Source organism: Phaethon aethereus (genome assembly GCF_964289735.1).
Source record: "Phaethon aethereus genome assembly, chromosome: 32".
NCBI classification, from domain to species: domain Eukaryota; kingdom Metazoa; phylum Chordata; class Aves; order Phaethontiformes; family Phaethontidae; genus Phaethon; species Phaethon aethereus.
The window spans coordinates 586545-609033 of record NC_138608.1 but is presented as its reverse complement, the minus strand read 5'-3'; the positions used below and the strand labels follow the sequence as shown (position 1 = coordinate 609033).

General features: G+C 53.5%; 4 protein-coding genes across 4 annotated transcripts; 2 read left to right on the top strand and 2 right to left on the bottom strand.

The window, feature by feature from the left end:
• Positions 1 to 283: 283 nt before the first annotated feature.
• On the bottom strand, positions 284 to 12853 carry PIN1 (peptidylprolyl cis/trans isomerase, NIMA-interacting 1; the record flags this gene model as incomplete). The annotated part of the gene is made up of 4 exons (XM_082012124.1): positions 284 to 1337; positions 4386 to 4496; positions 10952 to 11152; positions 12796 to 12853. The coding sequence occupies 4 exons, from the start codon at positions 12851 to 12853 to the stop codon at positions 1228 to 1230; spliced, it is 480 nt and encodes a 159-aa protein (XP_081868250.1). The 3' UTR covers positions 284 to 1227.
• Positions 12854 to 13227: 374 nt separating this feature from the next.
• UBL5 (ubiquitin like 5) lies at positions 13228 to 14137 on the bottom strand. The gene is made up of 5 exons (XM_082012128.1): positions 14106 to 14137; positions 13893 to 13954; positions 13728 to 13811; positions 13535 to 13572; positions 13228 to 13427 (listed from the first exon to the last, which is right to left on the bottom strand). Exons 2-5 carry the CDS (start codon positions 13946 to 13948, stop codon positions 13384 to 13386), a joined length of 222 nt encoding a protein of 73 aa, XP_081868254.1. The 5' UTR covers positions 13949 to 13954; positions 14106 to 14137; the 3' UTR covers positions 13228 to 13383.
• An 87-nt stretch (positions 14138 to 14224) lies between these two features.
• FBXL12 (F-box and leucine rich repeat protein 12) lies at positions 14225 to 15436 on the top strand (the record flags this gene model as incomplete). The annotated part of the gene is made up of 3 exons (XM_082012162.1): positions 14225 to 14325; positions 14409 to 14481; positions 14663 to 15436. The coding sequence occupies 3 exons, from the start codon at positions 14225 to 14227 to the stop codon at positions 15434 to 15436; spliced, it is 948 nt and encodes a 315-aa protein (XP_081868288.1).
• Positions 15437 to 17549: 2113 nt separating this feature from the next.
• LOC309414827 (hepatic lectin-like) lies at positions 17550 to 21657 on the top strand (the record flags this gene model as incomplete). Its single annotated transcript, XM_082012203.1, has 6 exons — positions 17550 to 18587; positions 19501 to 19608; positions 20120 to 20194; positions 20576 to 20727; positions 21148 to 21260; positions 21522 to 21657. Exons 1-6 carry the CDS (start codon positions 18545 to 18547, stop codon positions 21655 to 21657), a joined length of 627 nt encoding a protein of 208 aa, XP_081868329.1. The 5' UTR covers positions 17550 to 18544.
• Between the last annotated feature and the right edge of the window lie 832 nt (positions 21658 to 22489).

The window sequence follows — 22489 nt, the reverse complement described above, 5'->3', positions numbered from 1 at the left end:
AAGCAACGAGATCTCTACAGGCGAGGGAGGAGAAATAATCAATACCAGAGCTCTTGAAATGTTTAACTGGAGAGGGCTTTATTTTCTGCTTAAGAGAACTGGAACTATACAGCTGGTTTGCATCGGACCAAAGCTGGGATTAATTTATTTTTTTTCCGTTTTTATTTCGCTAAACATAAGCAATGCAGCGTAACTGGAAAACAATGACTTACAGTGTTTAAACCACAAGTGGATCGAGAGGAGCTTGAGAAAAAAGTAACAGCCTTCTAGCTACAACTGGAAATCCACAACACAGCCCGCCCTACAGAACGGCACCGCCGCGCCCGAATAACGGAGTGACTTCAGGCTGGAAGGGGAAGCACACGGCATCCTACGTACCTACGCAGCTCGGAGCGGCTGCCGCTCTCCCTGCGGTGGGAACTACTGGCCGTTAGCCTCTCTCTCGTCGGCAAATCGGAACCAAAAGGCAACTTCAAGTTTTAGAGTCAAAGCAGCGGCAGGAGCGGCAAGAGCTGCCGGTGCCGCCGCGTGACGGGACAGAGGGACGATCCTCGCCGAGGCAGCCGCGTTACGGGAAGCTGCGGACGGACACCGAGGGACGGGCGCCCCGCGCTAAGCTGCCTCACGGTTTGGTATCTTACGGTCAATTTATGAATGGCTTTAGTAAACCGGTCCTACGAAGCAAGGGACCGGGCTGCAGAGCAAATACCGTTCCTTCAGGCCATAACTGTGTTCTAACAAACATGCAGAGGGGCGGGGGGTTCGTTCCGTCATAGCACCAGAGCTCCCACGCCAGCTTCGCCGCCATCAGCGCTGCGCCGCAATAAATACTCTGCGTCTCTAACAGCGTGGATGCGGGAAGCACTGAGGGGTGACCGTTAGCACTGACAGCTCCTCGGCTTCGGAGACTCGTCAATGTAACTCAAGCGGCCGTGGCATGCCAGAAATGTTGTTTTTAACATTCTCTCTGCTTACGAAAGATGCTACTGTCTTATTTTGATTTGTGTTCTCACCCTTGGCTAACCATGCATCTCTGCAGGTGAAAAACATTGTGTCAGGTGCCACAGAAGATATTGAGATATGAAATGAGCTTTTTTTTTTTTTAACTGGATATGAAGTTCATTTGGGAGAGTGCAGGGTTGGAGTAGGTTTTGGTTTTGTTTTGTGTTTTTTTTTTTTTTCTTTTCTTCCCCTCGCCCTTTCCTTTCTACGTGTCACCAAGGCACTTCACTCTGTGCGTAGGATGATGTGGATCCCTGATTCTGTGAAAACTGGTCCGCTCATCTCACCAGCCCTCAGCGCAAATGAGGCATCTTCAAAAGGCTTCTGCATCTGACCTGCAGAGAGCAGACACCAGAAAGTTCAGTTAAGCTCAGCAAGGAAGGGAAGATCTCTCTGAGCAAGCAAGCCTCAAACGAAGGCGGCAGCTTCCAGGCAAACAGCAAAGTCACCAATTAATAACTTGCAGGGGGTGTTTGTTTTCATCTGCTCCCAGAAAATGATTCAAAACAACTCCTTCACGCACGCGTGTACACAGACGACTTCTTTTTTAAACAGGGGCTTTTTTTCAGATCCTATAGACATCGCTGCAGCAAGGAAAGATACTCGGAGAGCTGCGGAGCCAGAGCAAATCTGTCCTGCAGACTCACAAGCGGATATTTGTCGTCCGGTCTCACGTGCCCTCCAGGCGCACGGGCGGAACGGACGCGGTGCACGTTACGAGCTGCGCTAAATAATTTACAAGGCGCACGTGGACAATGTCATGACCTACTTAAGAACCGCTCTTAAGGCTCCAGTCTCCAAGTCACCGAGTTCCGGGAGGTTTAGTAATCCAAGCTCAAGAAAGCCAGAGGTGCTCGCAGGAAGGATCCCGCCTGGGGATCCACGAGCGGAGCTATGGCAGCTCTGCAGGGGGGCAGAGGGAATAATCGGCACGAGCGCTCAGCCAGAGTAATTTAAGGCAGGAGGAGAGACGCCGGCCTGCCGCAGCGGGGCTCGAGGGGGATGCTGGTTTTGCCCAGTTCCCTGTGAGAGAAGTTAGAGCAGAGAAAACTGCCCACCCCAGCTGAAGTAACGAGGTTTTACCGTCACCGTCGGATCGAAGCCTCACCAGCGACTCGGCAAAACCTTCAGCGGAAGGAGAAGGCGCCTGCGAGGGAAGGCCAGGAGGTGACAGCCCCCAGGCGCGGAGGGAACCCTTACTCCCCGCTCTCGGCACCGACCGCGCTCGCGGAGCTCGCCTCCGGCTGCCCGAGGAGACGTAGAGAGCAGCGCCTTGCCCACAGCGCAACGTCGATCTCCCGCAAGTCGACGGCGCTCGTCTCCAAGCTTCGCGGCGAGGCTGCAGCTCTGGACGCCGCAGCACGTCGGGAGGGGGCTGCGGAAAGCTTCCGGGCAGCCTGGCGGCCGGACCGCCAGCAGCCGTCGCAGCGATACGCTCATCCCTGCAAGCTAAAGCCTCCTCGTCCCCTCAAAGACCACACATCCCAGATGCGTCGCATCTAGCCCGGCAGCATCTCCAGAGTTTATGGTTTACTTTAGGACCTACATCCATCCGTACCCCTTTCTCTAGCAGTTCGATGCCACAAAAGACGCTCAGTTCCTCCCCTTCAGGACTAGCCTCAGCTTGGTATTTTCCCCCTTCCAAGAAAAAAAAATAATCTTTTGTGAGCGAAGTGACCTGACGTGTACGGCTTCCCAGCGCCTCGCTTCCCTCACGTCAGCATTTAGATTAATTGCTAGGAGAGGCGAGCAGCTCACCGGGCTCGCGAGCTCCGCTTACAAAGCCAGTGTCGCTCGCTCTCGGGCAGACCTGCCTCGTCACCTGAATTTCTTGGTTATTTTCCACTAGGACCTGAAATCTTTACTTCAGATGAGGTAACAGCCTCCCTGCCACACCACAGTGGTCTTCCTCGAGCAGAAACATGACTTATTTGAAGGGTTTCAGGAAGACAAATTGAAATGTTTTAATAACTTCACCTCCGAAGAAACCAGTGCTCCGAGTTCTAACAAATTACATTTTCAGCCCAGCTGAAAAAAAAATAAATTAAAGAAAAAAAAAGGCAGAGAGGGGGATGGAGTGGCAGCGCCGGGCTTTGGCCACCACGCACGGTTCCAATGCCATCTAGTGGAAACTGGCTCCTGCAACATTTCTTTACATTTTGGTGCAGCCAGGAAAAAAAAAAAAAAAAGAATAAAAAAATCTTTCTGTTCATCTCCAAAGAGCACAACGAGCTGCGTTTGCGCTGGACCCAGAGGAGCAGACACAGCACCCTAGGATTAATGCCTCATTATAGACAAATCCATAAAATATCGCTCTGAAAGGAGCTGTGTGAGGAAGCAACTGCTGCTAAACCGTAGCAACACTGCAGCCTAACCATTAAATATTAGGGCCACCCAAAATGGAGTGGCAGCCTGGCACGGCGAGGCAGCCGTGCAAAACCTGCTGCAACATCCGCACCCTTGGGACGAGCCCCAGCCGAGCCTCTGAACGCTCATGAACCCCGAGCTTAGGAAAAACTGCTGGAGCCTTTTCAGAGGCGGATCTTCTTCTGGGATTGCTGCAAGTCCCCGTGACTTTGGGGCACAGACCGTAACGACAAGCAGCGCGTCCTCTCTCCCTGGCAAGAGCCCTTCTTGACTCTCTTCAACTAAAACACGCGTGGACCCCCTTGCTAAAAAAGGTTTGGGTTTGTTCTTTGAATATCGTAGCTGTGCTCATGACATCGTCGCTTTATATTTTCCTCCTAGTGGAAATTACTGCGAAAAGCATTTGTAAGATGAAGCGAGAGGCTTCAGCGTTACGCTTTTCCCGTCGCAAAGATTCTTCCTCCCACAGCAGCAAATCATACGAACGAGGAAGCATCCACGAGCTTTTTGTTGCGGCGCTCTCGCTGCGCTGATCGAGGATCCCGTAACAAAATCCCTCACCAGCAACGCTATTTCGGTGGGCTGTGAACTGTTCTCACTCCCACGATTCGTTAACAGCTTTCTCATTGAAGATCAGGATGCCAAATCGTTTATCTGGCGTGCCGTTCGCAAGACCGATCCACTTCTTCCTTATTCACGGCTCATTACGCTCTGCAACTGGATTTCCGTTCAGTGTAGCTGGAAAAGGATTTTTCCAGAGGGAAAAGCCAATTTCACGAAGGGCGTTTGCACAACACCTCCTCTCTGCCTAGAATAATACTACGGCTGCATCCCTAATTGGTTTAACTTCTAGGCATCAAACCACATTTCCCGCACGGCAGGTCGCCTCGTGCAGAAATCCATTTCCACGTTCATTCCCGCGGCAGCGGGGTGCACTTTTAAACCCTTCCCCCTGCCAAGCAGATCAGCATCAACCCCGTAATCTTGATCTTGTTGCCAGGCTGAGCTCAACTTACCTCTTCCGAACGCACCCAGATCGCCTCCCGCTTTTGCCGAGCTGCAGTCGCTGAACTGGGAAGCGAGAGATTCAAAATCCTCTTCTCCCGATTTTATCTTCTGGATGTAGCCTGTAAATACAGGGAATAAATCAGTCAGGGGAAGGAAGAACGGGGGGAAAAAACCCATGCCAAAACCTCACCTTAAGCCTTACATCCCGCGGCAACAGGGGCACGAACGGCCACGTACGCGCACCGCGTGCGCAAAGCGAGGTTTTTCCTCCCGAAGGAAGAGCGCGCCAAGACTAAACTCTCGTAACGCCCCGAAAGCACTTGTCTCCCGTTGGTTTTTTGCCGAGCCCTGGCCCGTTTCTATCTAAGCTTCTGCTAAATAAGAAACCGGCGACTGCGCCTACTGCTACCCCTGAAGCGTGAGAATTTATTACTGGGCTTGAAACCAGAGGAGCTGTTGATTTCAGAAGGGCTCACCGCGGTAGAAGACCAAGCATGAAGAATCCCCAAGGAGCGAATTATTTGTCAAGACAGCTTTTTAAAAAGGTCAATCGAGAAATATTCGCAGTCTTAACTGGGAGCTCTGCTTCGCTGTTCTGACTCTTCTGGACCAGCGGAATACCCCAAAAAAAACCCCCAAGGAGACGGATCGTATTTTCCAGCCAACAGCTTGAGAACACGATTGTGGAGCCACTAATTGCAGACACCGACTCCTCTGGGAAGCGGGCAAAGCACAAGCGCCACCGACGCATCCCCTAAAAAGCGCACGAGGAAGATTTTCACGGATCCCCGAGCCAAGGAGAAAACCCCGTGCAGCTCGGCCAGCTTCAGCTCCTTCGTTACAAGGAGCGCAACCACCAAGCAAGCCCCCCGCCGCCACCGGCCCAGCACGCGATGTAGCGCCCGTTGCCAGAAACGCTCCCGCACGAGGACGGTCGCGTGAGCTGGACCCGAAGCCCGCGGCGAGCGGCCGTATCCGCTGGGGGTCTGGCTGCCCGCTAACCCCCCGCCTTCCCGAAGCAGCCTCTCCTGCCGGAGCGGCTCGCCTCCCGCGCTGCGGGCCACGAATTAAGGCTGAATTACGCTGCGAAAACCGTTCACCCGTGTATTTCAGGCAAGGGAGCACCTCCCAGAGGAACCTGCCCGCGCGTGCCCTGACGCACGGAGCAACAGCCCCAAGCCCGCGCCGCAGCGCGACCCTCCCTACTAAGCTAAACTTATTTCTCCCTAGAGATCCGTTTAGTTTTTAAATCCCTCTTTCCAGAAGCCTCCCGTCACCTTTTGAAATTTAGAGCCAGCAGTCTCCCGCCTTTAAAAGGAAATACTGGGAAGCAACTGGCTTTCTTTAACGGAGAAATCAAGAGAAAAGAAATGCGGCTTCCTCCCTCTCAAAGCCATTAAAGCCTCCTGGGTTGGGCGACCAAGCTCCCTACGTCAGGCCACTCCGACATAAGCCCCGGAGCCTGCACGTAGAAAGAGTCCGCGCTTTGCTAGATAAACCTCTAAAAAAAATAAAATAAAATTGGGCCGGGCACCGTTTATTCCAGCCACAAGCCCTGGAAGATCCCTGCCTGAAAAAGGGTCATGCACGTAATTCGAGAGCCAGGCTTCATTATTCGGAGGGATGCTCTCACAAAAGGAGAGGGAGGTTGATGATGCAAAAGGATGAGGAAATAAGTATTTTAATGCTATTTACTTGTACACACCTGAGGAAATACCTGTGCGGGCTGGGGGCAAGTAAGAAAATACCTTAACGAGAGAACTGAGGGTGCCTCTTAGGAGTTGACATAGCCAGCATCAACTGAAAAAGCAGGCTACCAATTTTTGGATGAACGCTCTTGCTGCAGTTTAACGCTAGAAAGACCAAAACAAAGGGATTTTAAGGTTCAGATTAGTCTTCTGCCCTACAGCCCGTATTTCCTCCCCAGTTCAGTCATCTCTTTAAATCAGCTGCCACTCGCCCGAGCCTGGCGTTCAGCAAGGCGTTCAGGACATAGGTTTGCTTTTCCAGCTGGACGGGCCAGGAGGAAAAGCTACCAAAAAAATGGGAATAGGAGATTGATTACCTCTGGTTCTAGAATTCCTTCTTTTTTTTTTTCTTTTTTTTTCATGCAGGTGTCCCGAATACCATTCAAAAGCAAAAGTCATTAAGTTACCTTAATTCCTAAAGTGCAGAACCCGTTTTTAACGGAACACACCAGCACCGGTATTGTCGCCTGAGATTAGACACGTTTACCCTACCTGCTGCTTACAGCGCGCACTTACAGATGGAGAAAGGCTAGCGTGAAAGCCTGAAACTCGACAGAGCTTAAGACAACGGCTATTTATCCTGCATTAAAAAGAGAAAAAGGATTATTTAGCCGGGTGGACGACACTTTTAGGAAAAGAAGCTGATCCTGACTCATCCTATTAAACTAAGCCGCTTGAGCATAAACAGGCTACTTGCTGACAAAAAGAGAGTTTATCCTAAAAATACGTATTTGTACCACCATAAACGCGTATCTAATTGCATACAGCCGCCAATCCCCGGCAAGCGGCCGTCACGCATCACATCCAGAAGCGTCAGGAATTGCAGCTTTAAGATATATGCTGAGGTTAAAGTAACACAGCATCCAAACTAAGGATCGGCGTGTTTACACTTCCATCCAAACCCGCCCGCCCCGGGCACATCAGCAGGATCCTGGTGCTAAGGAGGGTTTCACCAGCATGTGGAGAAAACCAGTCAGCTACGTATTGAAAGAGAATGTGGTTATTAAAACCTCCTAATGTTCTGCCAGTGACCAGCCCAAGCGCAAAATCTGCCTGTCAACCAGATGAGGGTTTTCCCGGACGACACCCGAGGCTTTTTTAAAGCCGAGGTAGTTGTTTCAAGCCACCTCTACCAGAACAAGACACCTGCACCTTGCGTCTAAACCTTGGCTCTGCGAAGCGGGATTAATAAGCCCCTTCCCCAGATGGTCTCAGCCGCTCAGAACAAATCACGCAGATTAGGTACTGCCCGGGTCTTAACAAACCGCCCCTAAAAATCTCCAGGCGTAAGTGAAATTGAGCAACGGGAGATCGGTGCAAAGAGAGCGAGGTGCGAACGGCAATGGGTCGTGCCGAAACGGGGAGCACTGGGGAAGGGAAGCTGCTGGGGACTGAACTTCGGGACGAGTCCTATCCGATTCCGCGAGGAGAAAGAGGGGTAAGCTAACGAAACGTGCAAGTAAGCTGGCGGGTAGAGAAGCACTGTCAGCGGAAAGGATCCCAACATTAGGCGTGACCCGAATGACCGAGCAAGATCCGACGACACCGAGAGAACTCGCACGCGCATTTACAAACGCAAAAAAGCAATCTCCTGTATGCAGAGAGCTCCAAGAGGAGGATGTAAATGCAGAATCATAAATAACCCCAAAACTGGCAGTGTGACTTTAGGAGCGAGCAGCACAGCACCGAAGCCATGGTACCCTCAGCAGAGAGAAGGGCAGCAGTAAATACCACAGTAGAAGGCACAGCCGAGAGCTAATCTGCAATATTGCATCCCACAATGAGCCCACACTCAAAGATTAATTGAAACTGAAGTGCAAAGGAGGACTAAGAGTCAAAACAGCAGAAGGGATGACCTACATTACCAGAAACTAAACGCCTGGTTGGCTCAGCGTGCAAAAACAGGCTGGTGAAGAGCAGGGCTCTAAATCCACTGAGAGGTCAACATCGGCGAGAAATTAAATTTAATTAAGTAATTAAACAACACTGATGCAAGAAGCACGGGACAGAAACCGATCATAAGCAGTATTTAGCTGGAAACCAGGTTTCTACACATCAGAGCAGAGATGGTCTGAAATGACCTTCACAGCAAATTCAGCCAGACCCTAACTGCCTCTTGAACGGCACTTGATAAAGCTTGCGGAGGCGCCTAAGAGGTTTCGCTACCTTCAACATCAGGGTCAGACCCAAATCTGAAATTTCCTTCCAGTCCCACATTCCCTGCGATGTTATCGCCTATCAGAAAAGCACCCGCTGAGCCAAGTCCTCCAACTCCTGCTGCAACACGACGGGAGAGCTAACCTACATTTAATCCTCTGCTGCAACTCTCTTAATGGATTAAAAATCATTCACGGACCACGCACCACTCCGGCTCTCGCCACTCTCCTCCCTTATTATCGGAGAAAAGCCATCAAATGGCATATTTGACATCAGTCAAGTCCACCTACCGAAAACATTTATCTTCAGTATCATCCCCTCTCCTGTGGGAACAAAGACCTCCCTAACCACGTTTCTCGCTCGGAATTTTATTGCATAAAGCATTAACACCAGAGCTGATTCGGAGGGAGATCTCTCAGACACAACCCACCTCCAAACAAAACACGAAAGCGTGTGGTACTGCGCCTGGCAAACAAATTTCTCCCCAGAGACCTGCTTAGACGATTCCACGCTATAATTACTTGCAGCAGGTACACTACATCTGCTCAGAGGAGTTCGTGGACGCCTGACTGTCAGGAGCCCTAGCGAAGCTCAGCCGTGCAACCGCCCAATAAGTTTCAGCTGTTCTAGAAATTTAAATTAGAGTAATTTTCAAGAAGCCACCATAAAATAATTAATCATAAGCTGCTGTTCCCTGTGACCTTCCCAGGAATAGTGTTTATCGGGGACAAACGCGGGCAGAAAGGTGACTGGGTTGGTTTGTTGGGTTTTTTTTTTGGACAATGGTATTCCCATCATAGGAATTAATTCCCTAATGGCCTTTACCAAGAGCACAAGCAGGGCGTTTACAAGGAGCAAGTTTTAATCACAACTCTTTCCTCTTCAGACACCACCGAGAGATTATGAAACGTAAGGGTTATTTGATAGCAAGAAGGCTCTGAAGCTGTCACGCTTAATCTCACTCTAGAGCCAAGGAAAGTTTAAGCCGTTTCTTTCCCTCACCTTACCAAGTAGCAAAGAACTGTGGCATCCCAAAGCAAAGCACCCAAGCCAAGTAAGAATGATGGCAGGTTTTGAGGCCAAATAACGTTATTCAGGCTTCTAAAGGTAACCAGTTTACATAACATCTAAGTATCAAAAAGCCTACATGGTCACAAGCTCCTGAAATACCTCTTTAGAGATAGTAAGACAACTTCCCTTTCTGAAAACGTAAATTATTCGCTCTTACAAAGATCCAAGTTCACCAATGCCTGCTTAAAACACGCCAGCATCGTGCATCATTTAACCTCTGTCCTGTAGAAAGCTCTGCGCTGGCCTTTTAATGAACATCACTGCAAGAGATGGCTCTAAAATGGTTTTATTCTTAACAAAAAAAAAAAAGATAAGAGACACAGAGAACTTGCAGCTCGGCTGAAATATTTCCATCTCTTTATCTTTACACCAGTCTCAGCTCCCTTGGCACAGATCTCCACGCTAGGCGTGCATCCCACTATCACCTCTGGTCACACTTTCTCAGCCATCCTATTCCTGAAGAAGACAATTCCCTAAAAAAATTCCCATCTGTGCCAGTTAATTTATCCTCCCCTTCCAAAAGGTGGTGAGCAGGTACCACCTGCTGGTCACTGCCTCAGTGCTTCAAGTTATTCAGCGAGGAAATTTCCCCTTGCAGGGCTTTCAAACAAGAAAGCCCTTAAATTTATTGTTAGTTAGGATCAAGGCAATAGCCAAAACACCCTCCCTATCTTCCCTCCCTCATTGCTGAAGCCATAAAAGATAAGACAGGCCCAGAACGGCGGTACGTATCTGTGCGCTCGCAGCGTCTCAGCTAGCCTTTGCAACCTCACTGCCAGAAAAGACAAAGCTGCCCACTAAAGAGCATGGTCTCAGTTTCATCAATTAATCAGTAGGACCGATTTAAACCTCACCCCAAGCCCCCAGACTCCTCATCCTAAGAGGTAAAAGCCAGTAGCAACAGCTGGACTTTGAATTTGCTTCTGTAAGATCAAAAACCTCGATGCTGAAGAAACACGACATCAATTCAATTCCTACTGCCAGAGCTGCAAGGAAAAAAAAAAAAAAATCTAAGCTGCAAAGATTAACACCACGTATTGCAGAAGGCACGCAGCGCCCTCGCTCCTAGCCCACATCACAAGCCAGAACACTTCGGGAAAAGACCGAGCCGATCAGGTCATCCGTACAGCCTTGTGCAAGGTTGATTGCCTCCTACAAGCAACTTGATTTCAAGCAGAGATTAATTAGAATTTACTCTAAGTTGCTATTAGGGCAAGGAAACAAATGACATTAAATAAAAAGAAATGTTTAAAGAACGTTCGTTTTAGCTTTAAATGATTTTATTTTTAATATAAAAATACACATTTACAAAGAAAATACAAACAAACCTCTGAAATAACATTACAAAAAAACACAAAGGGGAAGACAGACGGGCTGGAACCTATCTTTATGTCATTTAATCATACAGCAAAATTGTTTCTCCAAGTGGCTGGGCCACACAAAAGTCCATGTTCAAACCACTCGGCTTAAAAAAAATCACTTTGCTTTAGCAAGTTCACGACACACTGAACCACTCATCTCGGGGTCCAATTCTAGCCTTAAAATAACTCTTCCCCTTCAACAGTATCATATTCCCTCTCTCTCCTGCATTTACTTGCCATTTATAAGCTCCAGTGCCTCATCTTTGGTCCGCGTGATCTTTTCCTGCCTCCACGACGAGGGTCTTCTGGACTGGTTGTGCTTCACCAAGAGATGCGAACACCGCACTTTGCTAGGCTCCCCTTGGCCGTTCTTCCCGCTGCCGCTGGGCCGCTCCCACTGGCTGGCATTTGTGATGTGGTTGAAGTAATACACGCGGCCTGCGGACAGAGAGAGGGGGCTGAGGTTAAAAAAAGGCTCCCGGCAGACCCCGAGAATCAGCTTCTTGACCCCAAAGGCACAGAAGACTAGATTTCTGCGAGCGCTCGGCTACATCCACGCAATCGGCTCAGACACACGAGGTAGGAAACAAGACTTCACAACTCCACAAAATTTCCTACACAAGCGTTTCCGTCAGGAAGCGCCTTCAGTCAAAGCAACAGCCCCGTGCAGAAGCAGACTCCAGCTGCTTTGCCAACTCCCTATGCTCGCACAGATCAGCGACAGGACGCCCACTGATACAGTCAGAAACCATAAACACCCCCAGGCAACATCCTGCCACTGCCGAGAAAGCGGAGGGTGCAGAGTTCCTGGCCTGGGGGTAAGACTCTGCTTCACTCTAGTCTTATGTACAAGGGTGAAACAGTGTAAATTAGCCGTTCTGTTAAGCACATCCCATAGTAAACGTGGTGAGTTACCGTTAGCAAAGATCACATCTTTGCATTGCACAGACCTTTCCTTCCAAAAGCCACCTTTTTTGTACCAGAAAATAAGACCTTCTTATGCAAGATATCCACGGTTTCCCCAGGTAGCAGAAAATGAAGCTCCTCTGAAGTCACCTCTCGACACATGCGGCATTAAAGCCAGGGAATTCTGTGCTCAAAGGCCTTCCAGCACTCAGAGCCACACGAGCATTTACCTGCGATAACTCACAGCATCAATCGAGATGATTTCTGCTTTCTTCTAGCAAAGCTGTCTACTGAAGCTAGAAGCAGACCAGACTCGAGAAAAAAGCCAAGCAAACCAAGGCGAGGGATGGCAACAGCAGAGCTGTGCGGCGGGAAGCTACAACCTAGTAGCAAAGGGCTCAAGTTCCCAGTTGCAATCCCAACCAACAGCCCAGACCTGCTAATTCTGGAGAGCCATGGAGCTGCCTCTCTCCACGACGCTTCAACCACGGTACTTCTGGCAAAGAAGGGTTCACACGCACCCCCCTTCCCTCTCAGCCTCATCGCCTCCGCCTCAAACAAACGAGCTGAGCAGCCGAGCTGAAGAACGCGACCTCCTAGGAACTGCTGCTGAGGCGCTACGAGTGGAAAGCTCTCGCCGCAAAGGACAAAACCCTGCTGAAAGCACCGTCCTGACCCACAAGCGCCCTCCCCGAGCCCCCGCCGCCCCACCGAGGGAGAAGGGTCCTGCCGCGCCCTAAACCGGCCTTTTACAAAGAGCCTTCTCTCGGCTCTGCCACCCCGCCCTCCACCGGTTACCCCCAGATGGAGCAACCCTCCCCCAGCCCCACAGATCCGCGTCGCGCCCCAACAGACCACGGCCCCAGGGGCCGCTTCGCCCCCTCCCGCCGAGGCCAAACCCCTCCCAGGGGCACGACGTCTCTCGGGCACGGCAGCCCCGGGGCCAACACCCCACAAACCCCCACCCCGGCTCTCTGCTCGCCCAAAGCCCAGCATCTCCCCACCCAGCCGCCCCCAGGCCCCAGGCCCCGCTCACAGCCCCTCAGACCCCGCCGAGGCCCAGGCCGGGTCCCCTGGACCGCACCCCCGCTAGGGCCCAGGCCGGGCCCCCGATACCCCGAGAGGTCTAACCCGCTGCCCCGGGAGCGGGCACTCCCAGCGCCGCTGACACGTACCGGAGCTGCGGCTCATGCGCTTCTCCCAGCCCGCGGGCAGCTTCTCCTCCTCCGCCATCTTCCCTCAGCTGCACCGCCCGCGCCCGGCCCGGCCCCATTGGCGCGGGGAGGGGCGGGGCGAACCCACCCCCTCCCTGCTCCCATTGGCCCGAGGGAAGGTAGCGCCTAACCTCCCCGCGCTGCAATTGGTGGAAGAGCCCGCCCTTCTGGCGTTCATTGGCTGTGTGCAAGAGGCCGCATTGAGACCGGAAGCCGGTCCTAGGCACGTGACAAGTAGAGAGGACGGTGGCCGCGGGTGGACAAAAGAAGTAGGAGCGCGGACAGAAATAGCGAGTCGTTCCCCGCCTCGGTTCGGCGGCTCCCGGTGCCGCGTTCCCGCCGCCCCCGCTTCTCCCGAAGCCATACAGCAATCGGAGACTCGAGAGACACGTTTATTATAAACCACTTGAGCATTTCAGGGCAGCTACAGCTGGTGTAGAACCTCAACATGGCTCCGGCTCGATCATACCGGCAGGCGGCGGGGGCAGGGGCAGGGATCGGGGGGGTCCCACGGTGAAAACGGGAAGAACGGGGTGGGCATGGCAGCCGCTACTGATAGTAGAGCTCCAGATTCATGCCATCGTGGATCTCATCTGGAGGATGGAGTTAAGGAGAAGATGGGGCTGGCAGAAGGGAAGAAACTGCAGATCCCACCGCCCCCACCGTTAACACCGTAAAACACCCGCCCGGAGGAGGATACAGTCGCCCAGCGTGACGTGATCCTTGAAAATGGTGTACCTGCGGCATGGAAAACACAGCTATGAGGCAGCCGGTACCGTCTCTACCGCCCCGGGATGCGGGACAAACACACACACCCCCCCGACGGCCCCTAGGGGTGTGTGTGTCCCCGCAATCCGGGGCAGGGGCTGCTTCTACCCCCCGGCCGCACTGACCACTTCTTGAGCACGATTTTGTCCCAACGGGTCCCAGTCTGCGCCGCGATCAGCTTCTTCAGGTCGCGAATGGAGTCTTCGGTGCTGGCGAGGCCGTTAAGGAAAAGGAGGGCACCGGGCGGACCCCCCCCCGCAACCCGCCACCCCCCCGGGTCCCGGGGATACTTGCATTTCACCCGTACTTTCTTGCCCAGACGGTCGTTGCAGACGACTTCGATCATCGTTGCCTGAGAGATGGGGGGGGGAACACGGGCCGGGACACCGGGGGTTAACGGGGGGGGCGCCAAGACGCACCGGGGGGGGTGTCGGCAAGGAAAGGGGTTCGGGAGGGGTTAAACAGGGAGGTCCCGACCTCACCGGAGCCCCCCCGGTACCCACCGAGCTCTGCGTCACTCCGCCACAGTCGCTACGGCGCCGGAACCGGAAGCTACCGGGAGCTGGGCCGGAAGCGGAAGTAACGCACGTCACTCCCGCCTCATTGTCGTAAAGCGGCCAAGATGGCGGAGGGGGGAGCGGTTGAGCTGCCGGTGTTACCGGATTCGGTGTTGCTGCAGGTCCTGGCGCTGTTGCCGCTGCGGGACCGGCTGCGGGCGGCCAGGTGGGACCCCCCCCCGCCTCGGGACCGGGACCCGCCGCCTCCCGCCCGGGCCGCGGTGCTGATGGCCTCCCGCCTCCCCGCAGGGTCTGCCGGCGGTGGCAGCGGCTGGCGCTGGACCGGACGGTCTGGAGACATGTTGATCTGAGCCCCCACCGGGTATGGGCCGCCTCCGCCGCGGGGAATTGCGCCGCTGAGGGCGGGAGCGGAGCGGGGGGATCGCCCCGCTGCGGGCAGGGGGCTGAGGTGGGGGGGGGAAGTCACCCCACTGCAGGCAGGGGTCTGTGGGTGACCCCCCGCCCACCCTCTGGGAACAGGCCCTTTTCCTTCTCGCCCCCAGGTCAGCTCCCAGACCCTGTGGCACCTGGTGCGGTGGCGGCTCCGTGACAGCCTGCAGACGCTGCGGGTGCGGGGCACGCTCGCCTCCAGCAGCAAGCAGCGGCTCCTCTCCCCGGCGCTGCTGGCCGCCCTCGGGAAGCGATGTCCCCAGCTCCACCGGCTGTGCCTGGCAGAGACGGACCTCCGCCCCATCCCCTACGAGAGCATCCCCCCTTCCCTCACGGTGCTGGAGCTGAGTCGCTGTGAAATCCCCGCTGCCTGGTTCTGTGGCTCTGCCGTGAGGGCCCTGCCCCAGCTGCAGCACCTCGTTGTCCACAATGTCCCTGCCTTTTCCGATCGCCACCTGCTGAACATCTCCTCCCAGAGCCGCCTGAAGATGCTGAGCCTTTCTGGCACCTACCGCCTAACAGATTCAGGGATTCAGAGAGCGGCTCCGCACCTAGAGGAGCTGGAGCATCTCGTGCTGCGCCACTGCGTCATCGGCGACACTGCTGTGGGCTTCATTGGGCGCCACATGAAACATCTCCAGTTCCTGGAGATCAGTGGCGCTTACTCCCTGACAAACACGGGTCTGGCTTGTTTAGCAACCCTGCAGCGCCTGGAGACGCTGTGCCTTGATCTCTGCAATAAGATTTCTCCCGGTGATATTATTGCTTTGTGCCGAGCGCTGCCCCAGCTGAGGAACCTCAAATTAGACAGGGCACACTTTGAAGACGAAGTAATCAATAACATTCAGGCAAGTTTGCCCCACTGTAGCTTTTCACATACTCCTTGACACAAGGCCTGAAGCAGCAGGGCTTTTGCCGTTTGTTACGATGCCTGAAGTGCTCCTTTTTGGGTAAAGTCTGTTTTCCTGGGAGCTGCTGTACGTATTTTTGGGACAGAATTTTTGTCGGGGCTAAACCAGCAAATGTGTCCTGTAAAATGGTTTGTCGGGAGCTTGCTTTTGGTAGGATCCCTCCTTTTCCATGGATCAGGGGAGTAGGAAGGATGGGGAGCACCCAGTCTTTGGGAGCCCCACTGATGAGCTGACCAAAGACTGGCTGAGGTTACAAGTTTAACCTCTGTCTCCTCCTCTTCCCCCCACTGCTAAACATCAGGCAGCAGCTTAACAACCACAGAATTAAAGGAGCAAAGTGAGGTGCTCTCCTACCACTGAAAAAAGGATCTGGCAGCCCAATCCCCAGACTTGCAGTTAATATCTAACTCCGATTGCTTAACCACCCTGCACGTACGCTCCAAACTCTGCCGGGGAAGAAATACCTCAGTGACACACAGCAGAGCTGCTGTTTTCTTTGAGGAGCTCAGGCGATCTGCCCAGACAGCGAGCGCTTTCAAGTCCAGGATGTCACCTTGCTTCTACTTTCTGTCAAATTCAGTTCTTCAAGTTATTCTTCAGAAAGGTTTTGGTCACGGGGCTTCCTGAACGCCTGGTGCTAAGAGCCACGCGTGCCGTTTGCGCAGTGAACAGGCTGGTGCGGGCTCACGGGCATCGCCAGGGGCTGCCATTACCTCCAGGTTTTGCTGGGAGCAGCCGCATTTCCTCATCACCTTTTATTTGGCCGCATTCTCCTCTGCATAACGTCATAACACCAGATAACTGACACAGAGCGTTGTGACGTTGCTACTCTTAGGTCATTGAGTCAGCCAAGAATGTTTTTAAATCAAATATTGTATTCATGAAATAAAAAATGCTTTTTATTTTTCTCGTGCTGCAAGGTTTTAACTGAGCTAATATCTTTGTTAAAATAAAGAAGTCGGGCAGCTTTGCAGCATACTTGGGTGTTAACAGCTGAAGAGCCGCTGTCCTGGGATGAAGGTATGGGCCGGCGTGTCGAGTCGGCACGTTAAGCCAGGCTGCAGCGGTCCAGAGCTTGGCATAGGACTCCCTCAGGGAGACCCCTCGGTTTGTCTCCCGATTTAATCAACGCTTCAGTCCTAGCAAAGCTTTTCCCTTATGGCAGGGAGACACGTGGAATTGCAGAGAGCTCAAACAAACGCCCAAGTCCTGGATCCTCTTAACACCCCAGTCCCCTCCCGGAGAGATTCTCCTACGTTGTTCACGTGTCCCCTGATCCAGACTGACGGGGATGTGAATGGATGTTTCCCACAGTTGTCTTTCTGGTTCCCCCCCCCCCCCTTAGGAGAAGAGCATCCTCCTAGGAAGCACAGCAGAAGGATTAACATCTCAGCTGAGCCTTTTCTGGGCTCTGCCTCGAAATACAGCTGTTTCCCCCCCTGTCCCCCTGCCCTCCATTCAGCTGCAGCTTATGCAATGAGCAGCTGGGTTTCAGACAGACCTGGGTGGCAGTGACCCCCGTGTGACGAAATCCTCGTTGCTGTGCGTCTCGTTAACAACCGGTCTTTGTGCCCTGGCCTCCTTTCTGTTCCCGTGCACAATCTCGGTGTAGCTTTGGGGCAAATAAACAGCGGTTAAATGCCCCAGCTCTGCTTTGGAAAGCATCCCAAGGCTGCTGGCTTAATAACTACCACTACGTGTTTATCACAGATCCAGAGATTTATGCTGGAGTAATTAGTGTTATTAAAACTCCAAGCACTATCTGTCCCAGCACTGTCTGGGCTCGGGGAGCAAAGGTAAAACAGCAAAAGGGAAAATTAAAAACAGTAAAAATCGTCAGTCAGTCAGTCAAGGCGCAGCTCGATGCGGCAAGAACCTAAATGTTCTCCCAATGTTTGCAGTGGGATGTTTGCGAGCCTGACGGCACAGCGCTCCAAACAACATAATTTAATATCCGACAGTCCCAACTTGCCAGTTTTCCATCATCTCCGCAGGGCGCATAATTGCTGAACGTGGAATAGCGCAGAACAGCAATTACAAGTTTATATGGCGCAAAGTGGGCTTTTCAGGCTTGGAAGCGGGAGGGGAACCGTAAATATCCAATGACCACAGGCAAATTATAGGAATAAAGGGCTGAAAGGGTCTTCTGAAATCATCAGTTCTGTTTCTGCCCCGGTAGCACAGCAGTTCACTCTCGTCAGGCTCCCACCGTACCTTCTGGAGAGCCGTTCTAGACCCTTACTGCTTCCAATTTCCGAACTCGGGAGGGTTTCTGCTCTGTTTGTCTCCATTTCGTCTTTCGCCAACCTCTAACTTAAACAGTTCTTCCCCCAACCCCGCTTTTCAGCTGTCTATATACACATCACGACATCAAAGCCCAACTTTTGTTTTTTAACATACAGCATAAAAGGCTTACACAGCGCCAGCTCAACCCTCTGCAGAGCCAGGGCACGAAGCATCTCTCAGAGCCCCATCGGGAGTGAAAGTCCACCGAAAAGAAAACCCAGAAGGCGCCTAAACTTTCTGGGTGATCAATTACTGCAGGGAGCGACCCTTCAGCAGCGAGCGGCTCCTACGCCTCCATCGCGCGGCGGTTTACGCGGCGTGTTCGTACGGGTGCTTGATCAGACCCGGAGCTGTTTTGTTTTCTCGGGCGAGCGCGTCTGTGGGGGCACTGCCTGTGCCTCCCCCTTCGCTTTCCAGACCCACTCCTTTCCACACCGGTCTGTTCCTTCACTTACACTTGCAGGAAACACCTTCAGAAACTTGGGAATTTACCCCCCCTTTTTTTTTTTTAACTCCAAAGGGATGGAGAGAGTTCCAGATAAAAAGGATGCCCAGCTTGGCTGGGGGAAAAGCCTCCAGGCAGCTGAATTGCTGGAAGCGGACACGATCCAAGCCGCTATTTTGAGAGGACAAACCAATAGGACACACGGCCTGAAAACCTGCTGGTTAAATTATAACCTTTGGACTGAACATCCCTAGCGGTATCGCAGGTTCTCTGTTCCAGAAATCCTGGTGAAAAAGCTTCCGCTTACTTGGTCCTGAGCTTCGGTCCCCCCCTCCCAGCCGCAGCCTCCCAGGATGGATGAGGAACACCTTCACGACGACCTGCACGTTTTTAAAGGTAAACCTCAGCCGCGCCAGCCCGGCAACCCACCGCCGCGAGGACGCGGGCGACGAGACTCTCTCGTGGCACGGCCTTTCTCCCCCAACACGCTTGGCTTCTGCGGGAGAGGAAGGTCCGTGTTCTCCTTCCTCCTCTGCTTAGGCAGAGCTAATCGGCGCTAACGAGGTTGATTGGCTGGGGTGGGGAACCTGTCCCGGGGGTTGGGGCTCCGAGGGAGGTCGCGGGGAATGGGCTTTGCCGCAGGCTGTCACCCAGGGGAAGGTCTGTTGGAGCTGTGAAGCTGGTGGTGCCCAACCGGCCACACCGGAGAGCATCCAGCCGTGCAAGCGTCCCCGGACCAGAGCAAAACGGGGCTCTCCCTGGAGCTCTCCCAAGTCGAGCGGCCCAAAGTGAGCGGCCCAGCGCCCTCGCAAACCTCCCAAGGCTGAACCGTGGAACCCAAAGGTGCTTCCAAGGTTCAACCCCTCTGCGAAGGGCACCTGGTGCCCGTGAGGGACAGCAAAGAGCCCTCCGGGCCGCGGGCTGTCACTTGGGGAGCGAGTTCCCTTCCGGAAAGGGTTGCTAGACAGCCGGGAGGGCTTCGGAACATGTCGCACGCCAGAATACACGGCATAAGCTTGTAATTTCTTTTTCTTTTGCTTACGCGGTAGCTGCGTTCACCCGGCCTGACCTTTAGCGAGGCCACCGGGTGCTGGCACGAGGCACGGTGTGACGGCTCTGGTTTGGGGTGATTTCGGCCCCCCGGGTTGGTCTGAACGGGAACTACCATCAGAATTTTGGCTTCTCTAGCAAATAGTTAACTCTTCTGGGTTATTGATTAACCCGTCTATAAACGGAACCAGAAGAGCTATGAAAAAATCCCGGTGACCCGAGGGGAATATTTTCACATCTCTCTCGTTTCCTTTTAAAGACAGAAACTTCTTCCAGCAGAAGCTGAGATCCTTTTTCACAGTTTACTTGCTACTGGGCCTCTCCTTCCTGCTGATCATCACCCTGTACGCCGTGTCGCTCTCCAGAGGTATTGGGACATCTTTGAGCTAATTAATTAGGCGGGTAGGACCGAGAGATACGTGAGGTCTGAGTGCGTGCCCGTGCTCTAGAGGAGACTGTAGGTCCTAATTCCACAGGACGCGATGACCAGAGGAGCTCCCAGGCTGTCCCGTGTGGTGACCACTGACATCCACGCTACAGCCTATATAAAAAATATATTTAAAAAATTAAATTTAGAAATATATAAAATATCTAATAGTATAAAAATATAAACAAGTATATATAACAGTAACGTTATATAACAAGTATATATAAAAATATAAACAAGTATATAAAATATTGGCTAATCCAAGCCAGTATTTGAAGTTTCCTGGGATTTCTTTGTCCTGTAGGCTGCATGGAAAAGCGGCAGATTAAACAAGCCAGAACGAAACGCGTCTTTAGCCTTGCCGGGGCGAGGTGCTTGCGGGCAACCATCGGCGCACGGGTGGCAACACAACCGATAACCCAGCGTCTCTCCGTCTCTCTCTCTCCAATAGTTTCAGCCATTTCTTCTAAACTCAACGAGGTGCACGTGGAACAGAAACAGAACCTTTCTGGCAGGGATTTTCTCTGTAAGTCCTGGCTGCTGCCCAAACCCACAAGCTTTGCTTCCCCTCCGAAGTGTCCGTAAATCGTCCCCGAAGTGTTCCGGCTCTGGATTGCTTCGCTAAGGCGAAGTGCAGGGCATCCGTCCCCTTCTGGGTTTGCTGCTCTGCCGGCAGCAAACACTTCTATATTTCAGAAAAAAAACAGGTTTCCCTTGTGGTAGAGGCTTTTTCGGGTGTCAGTGGCCGCCTTCGTGGCAGTCCAATATACAGCAAGCTTCGGGGCGCCGCGATTGCGTCCGTGCCAGTTTGGCACTGGGGCGCTGCTGGGAAAACCTTCTTGCTGGGACGAGCCCAGCTCAACCGCCCGCAGCCCCCCTGACCTCGCCCTCGTCCTTCTTTCGCCAGTGTTTCCCTGCGGACCCGGATCCAGGGAATGGGAATACTTCGGTGGGAAATGCTACTACTTCTCGCTAACCAGAACGAGCTGGCACAAGGCAAAGGCTCAGTGCGAAGAGATGCGCTCGCAGCTGGCAATCATCGACAGCTACGCCAAGCAGGTAACGACCCTCGCTCCAGGCAGGGAAGCCCAGGCTTGCCCGAATCCCGCCCGCAGCCCCGGCCCTCTGCAGAGACCCCCGGCCGCTCCCGGCTCCCTGCTGCCGGCCGGCACACCCCAACCTCGCTGGGCAGCTGGGAGCTGGCGCTGTTATCCTTCGCATCAGCCAGCAGAGAGCAGGCAGGACCTGCTCTGCCTGCCCGCTGCCTGCACCCAGGGCTTCTCCTGCGTGTGTGCGGGATGCTGAAACGCAGCACCGGCACCTATCCTGCACCTCCACGTTGTAGATAAATAGCCAAGTGCAGAGCTGTACCCCTCCGGCTCCCCCGCGGCCACCGCGGAGCTGAGCTTGCCGCGAGCGGGCCGGCTCGAGGAGCCTTTTCCTGGTGCTTTTCCCTCCTGATCCCTCTCCCCGCTGCAGAGTTTTGTCATGTTCAGGACAAGGAATGAGCGTTTCTGGATCGGGCTCACGGACGAGAACTCGGAAGGGGAATGGGAATGGATCGACGGGACCGACTATAAAACCACGTTCACGTGAGTGCGGGCCTGCCCTGCGTTTTTGTGGCCATCACCCCAAAACAGCAGGCAGCTTCCCTGCCTGCACCCCCCTGTTTCAGCCAGCAGGCCGGGTTTCTTCACCCCTTCCTGGGAGAAGCAGTCCCCCGAGGTCTAACACAGCACCCAAAACCGTCTAAAACCAGACAGCCCCTGCCCTTCTCCCAGCCCCAGGGAAAGCTGCCCCGCTCAGCTGCCTGGCCCTGCCACCCTCTCTCAGTTTGATCCTTCTCTGCCCAGATTTTGGAAGGAGGGAGAGCCCAACAACAGTGGCAACAACGAAGATTGCGCCCACGTCTGGGTCTCCGGGAAGTGGAACGACGTCTACTGCACCTATGAGTGCTACTACGTCTGCGAAAAGCCTCTGCCCAACTGAGCAAAGCCACACACGGAGGCGACGTCCGATGCTCCTGCACCGCAAATGTGCCTTTTTCTTCTTAATTTATACAATCCGAGCGCCTGCTCCCTGCTCTTCCTCTCCGCCGCGCTGTTCCGGGGAAGGGCAGGGATGGATTTTGATGGTCCTAAGCAATGTATGCAGGAATCCGAGTTCTCCGTGGGGAGCTCAGCTGAATAAAGGACGATTATTGCTCTGGTTAATGAAGGTTCTCTGTTTCTGGGTGTGCATGCGGGCGGGTGTCGTGCAGGTCAGCAGCGACGCCGGGAGCGGGCTGGGGACAAACGGGACAGAACATGGGATTTGCTGCCCAAGGCAACACCTCGGGAACGGGACGGGGGCATCTCCCGTGGTAGCATCGGGGGGGGGGGGCTTGGCTGGACTACAGCAGAGCTGAGCCACGTCCCGGAGGATTTGGTGCCTCCACCGTGAGCCCTCCCGCTCCTGAAGAGCTTTGGTGCGCAGGCCAGGTCTGCGTCTCTAAGAGCAGCCCCTCTGCCTGCCGGCACCTGCCTGCAGTCGGGGCTGCCTGCACCCACTCCCCCCGGCTCCCACCGCGCGGAGGAGCTGAGTCAAGCAGCCGCGGGACACCGACAGACGCGGTCTCAGAGGTGGAAATGAGGTTTAGTTTTCCTACCGAGGGAAAACCCTATAATTTTCATAACTTTTCCTTTTTTTCTCTTTTTTTCCCTATTGTTTCAATTTGGATTCCACACGACAAAACTGCCCGGTGCTTGTTTGTTATAACATGAAACTCAACCATGGTTCAGCTCTGCGTCACATCACCGGTCGCCGACGGGGTCCTTGGGCT